General features: G+C 48.0%; 1 protein-coding gene across 2 annotated transcripts; it reads left to right on the forward strand.

The window, feature by feature from the left end:
* The first annotated feature begins 3398 nt into the window (after positions 1-3398).
* Positions 3399-9990, forward strand: TMEM38A (transmembrane protein 38A). 2 transcript variants are annotated; one of them, XM_085040879.1, is made up of 7 exons: positions 3552-3690; positions 5193-5271; positions 5666-5822; positions 6779-6963; positions 7435-7522; positions 7629-7746; positions 7990-9990. In XM_085040879.1, exons 3-7 carry the CDS (start codon positions 5677-5679, stop codon positions 8209-8211), a joined length of 759 nt encoding a protein of 252 aa, XP_084897005.1. In that variant the 5' UTR covers positions 3552-3690; positions 5193-5271; positions 5666-5676; the 3' UTR covers positions 8212-9990. The 2 variants fall into 2 exon arrangements, with proteins under 2 accessions (XP_084897004.1, XP_084897005.1); XM_085040878.1 differs by lacking the exon at positions 5193-5271 and having other exon boundaries at positions 3399-3690.
* Positions 9991-10462: the final 472 nt, after the last annotated feature.

The raw sequence follows: 10462 nt of genomic DNA on the forward strand, positions 1-10462 counted from the left end.
CCACGCAGTCCATGCAGGGTGATAAAAGTGTTTGAATTCCTTCACCAGAGGAGCTCCATCCTCCTCTGTTCCCTCAGAAAGCACTGTCAGCTCTGCACACTGTCATCATTTTACAAGGAAGAATAAAACCCCCGAGCCCAAAGCTCAGGGGCCTCAGCAGGTCACTCACACACAGGGATGCCACATCCACCCTTCCCTTCACACTCGGTTTAAGGAACAAAATGTTTTCCAAGAACTGTATTGGTTCAATCCCTGGGTTGTGTTTTATGCCCTGACAAGACAGCACGCTATTTTTTTTTTTTCATTCTAAAGAATCAGAAAAAGGTTGAAATATACAGAAATTACAGACAAGGAAAATGTTTAAATTTAACCAAAGATTGTACATATTTCTGGACAGCTCAAACCACGTTTGAAGGAGCCTGTCCTTACTTTTCTAGGTTCATTACAGCTAGACATCCTCCCTCAAATGACCCTTGCCCTGTCATGTTTGATTAATGGGAAAACTTCAGTTCAAGCAAGAGGGTGACTCAAGTAAAATGCTGCAGGTGCCCAACACTTGCATCTCAGTGTTTATCTCTACCACATAAAATTCAAAATATTCCCTAAAACCTGGGGCTCAGAATAATTTAATGAGGCTTCTTTCTCCTCAACAGCTGAAGAAGCTGAAGAAGAGCCACTGATAGTTTATAGTTTGATTTAAAAGATACTCAGCACTGCACTCTCTAGAATTATCTTGGTGATTCTGGGGAAAAGCTGTTGGTCAGAGAGGCCAACTCAATATAAATAACACAAGAATCCAGACAGATTACAAGATCAGCTACAATTTCCCAAAATACACTGATACAGAATCAACGTCTCCCATAACAGAATGAACATGGCATCAAATATATATTTTGCCCTTAAATAGAACAACTTTATTCAACCAAATCCAAGATTATTCCAAAATGATCCCTTAACATTGGCTTAGAGAATTATTTTTGCCATTTTTACCCATTCAAAATCCCTTACATATTGCTTAGGAAAAAAAACATCTCATTGAAATTTTAATTTAAAAAGCATTTTTTTTTCCTGGAAAAACAGGGAGAAGGTGAGAATGGCTTTTTTTTTTTTTTAGTATTTCTTTTCTACTCCTCCAACAAAACTAATGGAATAGTGAGAAGTTACAACAACATTCTGCTCAACTTTTATACAAAACTGAGAACTAAAGAGTGTGACCTGGACAGAGGTGACACAAACTGGCACAGCCCACGTTGGGATGGCAATGCAGAGGTTTGAAACTGGGGACTGCAGCTCCAATTCTCCCCTGCTCCCCCCACTCTGAGCTTAGAAAACCAAGTTAAAGTTCTCTTTCAGTGAAGTCGAGATAATTTGTGTGAAAGTTGTGGCTCAAAGCCCTGGCAGAGAAGGAACCTGGAGGGGACAAGCATGTCCTGACCCTCCATGAGCCTGGGCTGCAGCTGGAAAGCATCAGAATCTTTTATTCCTAGAAAAGTTTGTTCCCGGCCAAAAGTCTCTTCCGATGTGTTCATGACTGGCTTTCAAGATCCAAACAACCTGTGGGATGCAGCAGAAAAACAGTAGATGAAAAATAGTCACAGCCACACCAATACAAAGCTGATTTAATCTGATTAACTTGCTGGGTTTCCACCCCCTCCAAATGAAAATGTCCCAAAATTCAAACCCAGGTGATGTTTGATTTCAGCAACCCCCAACAAACAACCTCTGCCTGAGACTGAATGGACTCAGGTGCTGGCACAGGTGGTTTTCATGCACAAGTGGTTTTTTTGCACATTAGCAAAAAAAAACCCACGAGGACAACCCATATTTGAAAACTGAAATAAAGAAGTGAAGTGAAAAGAATTATGGATAAACGAGTGGGAGAGAAAGAGATGTGTGAAGTGCTACATGTGCAAGAAAAATGCCAATATATGACTTTCTAAAACCAAGTGACAAGATGCTGCACAGGGTTACTTACACAATCATGCAGAACATCATGAAGACATTCCATAAGGCGATGAAGACTCGAAAATACCTGAGGCTCAGCAAGAATTCTCTGATATTGTCACCTACAAATCAAGAGGAGAAGCCTTTGATAGGCAAAATACACCAGACAAGTCACATTTTCAGCACCGTCTGAAAACCACAAGCAACTCTGACAAAAAAAAAATACAACAAAAATTTCAGACTGAAATTTGAGGTTGTAGGTGAATGATGGATGCTCTGCTCAGTGCAACCCTGTAAGGACACATGGCAAAATAACTAATAAACAATAACAAGGGGTCACACTGCAAAAAATGGAAGACCAGTTGTAGTTCAAAGGCTTCCCATGATTTTTAACCAGCAAACAGAGCTACAAGGGAGCAACACAGGTATATCCACGTGGAAATGGCAATCAGGGAGTGAGCAGAGTGTTACCTGTAGCACAGGCACCTATATTGAAAAATGCTGAAAGAAATGTGGGGGTTTTTTTTGTCTCTGTGTGTGTGTGTGTTTCTCCTCATTTCAGTTTGAAAACTAAGATGTTCGGAACATTTCAGTTTTCAAATTAATAAACCAGTTATTCCAGCCGCAGAGCAATTCACATCCAACAAAAAGGGGTGGAAAACTGTGGCTTGGCCAAGGATTTCCTGCAGAAAAGGCCACTCCTGTGCGAGTCCAGGCGGCCCAGGGCAGGGCTAAGCCCAGCTCCCGCGGCCCGTCCGTTACCGGTCGTGGGTTCCCTCGGCTCCTCTCCGAATCCCTCCGTGTCCCTCCTCCTCCTGCGGGGCAGAGCGGTCGTGTCAGTCAGATGAACCCCAAAAAATCCTCCCCGTTCCCCCGCCCGCCCTCCCTCCCCCGTTCGCTCACAGCCTGAAGTTGAGCACGGCACCGGCGTTCACCAGCAGCGTCCTGCGGGAAAGACGGGGAAACGGGGACGGGGAGGTAGGGGATGGAGAGGGGGAAGGAGAGGAGGACGGGGAAAGAGGGACAGGGAAGGGGGTCGGGGACGGGGAAAGGGACAGGGGGACGGGGAAAGGGACAGGGGGACGGGGAAAGAGGGACGAGGGAGGGGAGTGAGGACGGGGAAGGGGGCCGGGAATGAGGAAAGGGGTTGGGGAAGGGGGTCGGGGAAGGGGGACACGGACAGGAAAAGAGAGGGGGAAGGGGAGGGAGGACGGACAGGGAAGCGGGTCGGGGAGGGGGAACGGGGATGGAGAGGGGGAAGGGGGGAAGGGGACGAGAAGGGGGACAGGAACAGGGTCAGGGTCAGGCACAGCCGGGTTAAGCTAACCCGACCGAGCCGCCCCCGGCCCCGGTCCCTGCCCCGGTACCCGCAGAGCAGCAGATCCCCGATCATGGCTCCGGCGGCTCGGGGCCGAGGGGAAGCGGAAGGGGCGGGCACTGTGCTCACCGGCGGCGCCTGCGCTCCCCGCGGCGGCTCCGCGCCCGGACACCCGCGGGCAGCGAGCGGCCCCGGCCCGGGCAGCGCCGGCCGCAGCTGCCGCAGCTCCGGGACGGGCCTGCGGAGCCGGGTCGGGAGCCGAGAATTGAGAGCCGGGAGCTGAGAGCCGGGAGCCGGGGCCGCGATGGATCTGGCGGAGGCGCTGCCCCTCGGGGAGCTGGCGGCCGCCTTCGCCGCGCTGCCCATGTTCCCGCTGTTCGACACCGCCTACTTCATCATCTCCGTCCTCTACCTCAAGTACGAGCCCGGTGAGTGCGGCGCTGGGCCCGGGGGGCACGGGAGGAGCTCCGGTACCGGCAGGAGAGTGCATTGCCCCGCGCCAACAGGTTCTGCCACCTGCCTGTCCCCTTGCTCTGCCTGCTGTCACCGGTGCCTGGCACGGGCCATGGCACAGCTCCGACACCTGTTCTAAATAGAAAGAAAAAAAAAACAACCCACGAACCCGTGACTGTGATTTTGTAAAATAATCTCGGATTTTATTTAAGAGTGGATTCCGGCCGCATTGAGGTATTAAAGTTCGGCCGCTTGGCTGCCACCCCAGGACTGAGATCTGCGTTCCTGGCCAGTCCCTTGGCTTGAATGTTTTTGTGGCAGCACCTCCCTCCTGTTTATATACAAAGAGGCTGGAAGTAAAAACCTTGGTTTTTCCCACCCTCTGGACCATGCCCTGAGCTGTTCTCAGGCACTGTAACTGACCTTGCTTTGTTTGTTCTCTTGGGCTTATCTTGCACAGATCGATAGATCTGCGCCTTGGCTTTCACCTTCTGCTTGGCTGCACCTCATTCGTGTCCAAACGTCACCTTCTCTCTGTGTTTCTGATAATGTGTGCACCCCTCGTGCTCTGTTTTGAGCAGTTTCACTGTTAACTGTGCAGTGACTGAGGGGAAAACCACCCCTGAGCTCGGGAATGATTTTCAAACCTCGTGTTGTGCCACCTCCGAGCCGTACAATCCACACGCTGTTCCACTTACACTCCCTGTAAACAACTGCTGGGTTTTCCAGGCCTGATCACTCCCAGCTGCCTTGAATGGAGCAGTTAACAGGCAGCCCTCACAAAAATAGCTTTTAAACGTATGCAAGCCCAGGAATCCACTTGGGACTGGATAAGCCCGGGGTGTACTTTTCCCTGGATTCCTGCAGTGCTCCCATCCCACAGCCCCTGGGCTGACATCAGTGTCAGGACAGAACCGTCCTGTTTCCTCCTTGGAGACAGCATGGCTTCGTGGAGCCAAGCAAAAACAAGTGTTACTAAATTTAAGCCTCAAGCTAAACCTCAGGTTCCTATAGAACCAGTTTCATGTCTCGGCTGTTGCAGCTGTCTCGCTGCCGCTGTGTTTTCAGCTGGTTCAAATGTCCCTGAGGATGGAAGAGCCTGGGCACTCACAGCTTTGGCTCATGCTGATTCCCTTACTGCTGTTTAAGGTGGAGCAGGTAATCATGTTGACATGACATTTTTAGCATTTTCTCTCTTTGGCTGCTCACTGAACAGAGTTTTGTATCTGAAATGCTGCGCGAAGGATTCTGGAGCAGTTTAAGGTGATGAAAGAATCTCACAGAATTGATGTTATTGGGAGGTTTCCCTGAAAACGTCCAAATGTAGATGAAAATTGCTACAGGAATTTTAAAAAGGCCATAGCAGGTTGTGGGAGGAGACCACAGGAGTGTGGAAGTGGAAGTACAGGAGTGGGGAAGAACCCTCAAATCCTCTTCTCTCAAATAAAGCTTAAGAATTCCTGTTCTATTTTTACAGGTTATCTTATGAATGAAAGAGCTGAACAGATTGTTCATGAATTCTAGAGGGCACCTAGGTTGAAGCAGTGGAGAGAATGGTACTAGTATGAATTTTATTTTTAGACTGTAAAAACACATTGATTTCAAGTGAAAAAAATGTTCTTTCTGATAGCAGCAAATAAAGGCGAGAAACTCTCAGCCATAAACTTCTAAGGACTCTGTTCACGTCAAACCTTCTGGGGGGTCTGCAGTCTGTGATCATTTCTTGACCATCTCTGGTACTTGTTTGGGCTTCACACTTTGGTGTTTTGTTATACAAGCACTTTTCTTTGAGTTACTTTGTGAGAGAACACACACCGCAAGCCTCTTTCTTAGTGGGTCTTGAAGTTTCTGCTTGATCTGTAGATCCACCTTCTCATCGAGGCTGAACTAGATGGCCTTGAGTGTCCTTTTCACCCCTGGTGACTCTGTGATTCCCAATCTGCTTCCCAGGAGCCGTGGAGATGTCCCGGAAGAGCCCTTTTGCCTCCTGGCTCTGTGCCATGCTCCACTGCTTTGGGAGCTACATCCTCGCTGATCTGCTGCTGGGAGAGGCACCCATCGGCTACTTCAGCCACAACTCCAGTGTCATCCTGGCCACAGCAGTGTGGTGAGTCCCCTGCACCCCTCCTGAGGTGGCACAGGCTGCCCTGGCTGCAGTGGGGAGGGAGGTGTGGAGGGAGATGTTCTCCCTGTGTGACACAGCTCTGATCCCACTTGGATTAACTGGGGAGAGCAGAGGTGGGCTGAGGTAGTCTTTGAGGCTTTTGCATTCCTGGCTCTAGTTCCCAGTTTCCCTGACCAGTTGCCTAATGCTGTGATTATCTGGGCTGGGGCATTTCTATTCATAGCAGCCTCTGCTGAGCCAGGGCCAAACCACAGGAGCAGCAGCACCCACTGATCCCACACTGAGGGAGAGAGGAGTGGCACATCCTGAAGATTTGGGGGCAGTTTATTCATTGTATTGGTGAAATGTGCTCAAATTAACCTTTAACGTCCTCCATTTGTATGGTTTGTAGGTGCTTTTGAGTGGCAGAATGAGCATTGTTAGGAAACATTCTGAGTGAAGTTTTCATTAATTTTTCAGAGTACATCCCTCAGCTACGTGGTTTTCTATACTTGAGAAAATAAAGAGAAAGATACTCTTGCAAGGCTGAAAAATATGGCAGCCTTCTGGAAAAAGTATTTGACATCTGTCCTCTGTCTATAATATCATTTCAGTATATGTAGCTTCTTGTTCAATATGAGCTGATGCTTCTGGACCGTACAAGACAGAAACTTCTAAAAAATTCTCAATTAAAACTATTGGATGTTATTCAAAATGGATCATTAGTAGTGAGGGCTCACTGAGTTGTTGCTATAGAGAAGCTTTGTTGCATGCTGGTCTCCCTTTAGAATTAACTATGAAATTAAGAATTTTTTGGGGGGGGGGATGTTGTTTTGTTTTGTTGGGTTTTTTTGGTTTTAATTTTTTTCTTCTCCTTCACCCCCACCTGCCATAACTCAGTCTGCCACACTACCCCTCTGCACATCCCAGCTCAGAACAAATCTGTGTTCTTTTTTCAGGTACTTGATATTCTTCTGTCCCATGAACCTCTTCTACAAGTGTGTCAGCTTCCTGCCCGTGAAGCTCATCTTCGTGGCCATGAAGGAGGTGGTCAGAGTGCGCAAGATTGCAGCTGGAGTGCACCACGCCCACCACATGTACCACCACGGGTGGTTTGTGATGATGGCCACAGGATGGGTCAAAGGTGACACTAGGGATGCTCCAGAGGCTCTGGGACAGTGTTGGAGCAGCTCAGGGGGAGCAGCAGGGAGATGTGGGTTGGGTCACTCAGGTTCCCACCAAGGAGGTGTTTGTTCATCCTCACACAATGCGTGAAGAACTGGAAGCAGGAATTCTTTATTCTTTCTCCTGTGGTCTCTGACCTCACCTGTGTCTTTTCAGGGAGTTCTGCCAGTCAGTTTTCCCTTAGCTTGTGTTTGGAACAAGCACTTGAGCATCAATAACTGCAAGAGGCAAATGCCCTTTCCCTGCATCAGGAACCACTTGGCAGAAAGTCAAGGAAGTGTTTGCCCTGCTCTGTTGTTTTAGTCTAACTTTTAAATTTGGGAAGAATGTCAAGAACCCTCTGTCCCCCTGTGTTATTCTTCTCCCTTGGGGATCCAGAGCCCTGTGCTGTGGCAGTTCCAGCTCTTTGACAGGTTTCTCTGTCTCACAGGTTCTGGTGTGGCCCTGATGTCAAACTTCGAGCAGCTGCTGCGAGGGGTCTGGAAGCCAGAAACAAATGAAATTCTTCACATGTCTTTGTAAGTCCTCAGCCTGGAAATTCCCAGTCAGGCCAAGAATAAAATGTAAAGAACCAGTCAGGGCTGGGTGCAAACCTTCCGGAAAACCTCTTTCTTTCTCTTCCAGCCCTACAAAGGCCAGTCTGTACGGCACAGTCCTCTTCACCCTGCAGCAGACTCACTGGCTCCCCATCTCCGAAGCCAACCTCATCTTCTTTTTCACCATGTTCATGATCGTTTGCAAGGTGAGTTTACAGCAGCTTTGCTACCAACAAATTGCAGAACCTAAACTGGGAATGTTCACCTTCCTGAGCCACTGCAGAGCTCATTGGCTGTAGGATCTGCTCAGGGAATTCAAGGCTGAATTCTCCACCATACAAGCAGATCCTTGTGCCTTGAGACATGCAGCAGCAGTGACTTTACCTGGGCTCAGCAGTCAGTATTTCCTTGCTGTGTGTGATCTCTGAGTGTTCCCTGTTGCCTGGCAGGTTTTCATGACAGCCACTCACTCCCATGCCTCACCGTTTGCTCCGCTGGAAAACCTCGTCTGCCCAGTGATCTTTGGCTCTGTTTCCAGTGGCCACCAGAGCCACCACCACGACCACCATGGGGCCTCCCACGAGGTTTCCCACCCTCCTCCTCCTCCTGCCAAGTCCAAAGAGGAGCTGAACGAAGGCACGAGGAAACGGAAGGCAAAAAAAGCTGAATAAAAAAGCAACAGAAACGCGGAAAATAGGCCAAGAAAATTCTTCCGGAGCTGAGTCTGCAAGCCACCTGTGACCTCCTTTATGCTCCAGTCCTTCTCTCTCAGACTCCAGAGGAGAGGTGGAAGCCAGGACACTGCCAGGCGGGTCCCTGAATTTCATTTTTGCTCTCTGTGCTGCTGCTTGCTTCTCGGTCTCTGCCTCTCTATTCTGATCAGATTTTCAGGGATTTGTAGGTTTGTGCCAGGGTGGTAAGTGGGTGCCAGTTCCCAAGCTGTCAGCAAATCTGATGCAGCATTTTCAATTGATGTCAAATCTTTCACTGTGTTTATTTATGAATGGAGGGAATGGTTTGTGCTCCTGCAACTCTTTAAGTTCCTTTGAGGTTTCACTGACCTTTTTGGTGTCTGCCAAAACAACAAACTGTTGAGACACAATCAGGGTGGAAATCAGGTTTCATATTCGAGGAAATTAAATGGCCTGGTATGAGCCTGATCTGGGTTTTCCCAGCTCCCACACCTGCCATATCTCCAAATAATGTGACATTTTATATGCAATAAGGACATGGCCTTTGGCCAAGCCAAACCCTTTTTCCCCTCACCTCAGCTCCCTCTTACTCTAATGGACAGGACATTGTTATTTGCTTAACCAAGTCTGTGTTTGCAAGAGCTCTGAAGCTGTGAAATGCTCCCAGTGCCATGTGTGGCATTGCTGCACGTTGTTAGTGTGTCCCACCCCAAACCTGATCCTATTGAACCAGGGGAGAAGCATGGCTCTGGTTTGTTTGTAATCCTGTGGGATACAAGAAGAGTGTGTGTGAGTGTAAGTATTTATTACTATTTATTTATAATTGCCAGGGCACCTAAGTCATGGACCTGAATCTGGCTTTGTTGGTTTTTTTTTAACATTGCAGTTGGAACTTCTAATTCTGGCCCTGAGCCCACAGCCACTGGCTTGGGCTTGCAGTGATCCTGGTGTGCTACAGCACAGCCTGAACACTCCCTGGATGCAGGAATCAACCTTCCCTGCATTTCACACCAGCTGATGAAAAACTACTTTAAAGGACTGATAAAATACTGAAAATCCTGATTATCTTCTGTCAGTCCCCTCGGGCCAAACTGCTGGGCTATGAATGCAGCTTGTGCCCAATGAGTGGAGAATCTGAACTGCGTTGCATGGCTCAGGAGGGGTCTGTCAGCTCATTGGTGTTCTGCTTAGTGAACACTGGCTTTTAGAGTAGTTTAGAGCTGTTGTTATAACTGATTTTTGTGATCAAAAATGGTATCACCCAAGGGCTGGGATCACCACAGTGAGTGGTACATACAGGGATGTAGCACTGGGCTCCCTCAGCAGCATTTTCCATCTCTAGCAGTGAGCTTTGCTGCTGTTTCCATTCCAGCTGGGAATGGAAAGAGGATTTAAGGAAAATGAGGGATTTTGTGTGTGTGTGTGTGTGTGTCCCTGTTCAAAACTGTAATTCCTGATGGTTAATTACAGATAAGAAACTATCCTTGTGGACAAGCAGAGGAAAGCCAGTAGGAAAGGTCAAATGGTCTGTGAGCTTGGGGTTTGACAGTGCCTTAATTTTGTGAGTTTCCCTCCCCTTCAGTAGAAAACAGGAATTCTGCCTGACAGCTCCACTGTCTGTCCTGCAGATTCTGCTCTACTGGAACCTGATGTACCACGAGCATGCACGAGACTCTAAATAAATGTTTTATGAGGTGTCTGATCCAAGGGGAATTTTGTTTTATAAAAGCTGTCAACAAATAAAAATTGTGAAGTGACTCTGATTGTCCAGTGGCACCTGTGGAAATCTGGGTTTCTTTCACCCTTCCCAGTCCCAGCAGGAGCTCTGTGTCACCAGGACCTGGTGACAAAATGATCCTGGTTGAAGAAAGGGATCAGACTTCATGCCCTACAACTGTGCCTGAACGTGTTACAAATGGAAATAACAGGGTAAAAGGTGTTTGGGGTGTTGTCCTCCCAGCAGATTTCCTGAGATTTCAGGGGAGGAAAGAAGGAAATTTATTCCTTTGGTGTTTATACCAGTTTTCTCTATTTTTCCTTTTGTCACCTATGCAGGGGGAAGGCATTCACCTGGAACTGGTAAATATACACACACACAACACACACATAATTCCAGCATATTTATGTGGAATATCAGTACTTAAAATGGGAAAAAAATCAAAATGCCCTGCATAAGTGTGAATATTTAGCATGGTCCCATAGGTGCTGCTCTGTTCTCTAAGTGTAGAGT

The sequence above is a fragment of the Lichenostomus cassidix genome, chromosome 28 (genome assembly GCF_008360975.1).
Source record: "Lichenostomus cassidix isolate B80296 chromosome 28, HeHo_3.0, whole genome shotgun sequence".
Lineage (NCBI taxonomy): Eukaryota > Metazoa > Chordata > Aves > Passeriformes > Meliphagidae > Lichenostomus > Lichenostomus cassidix.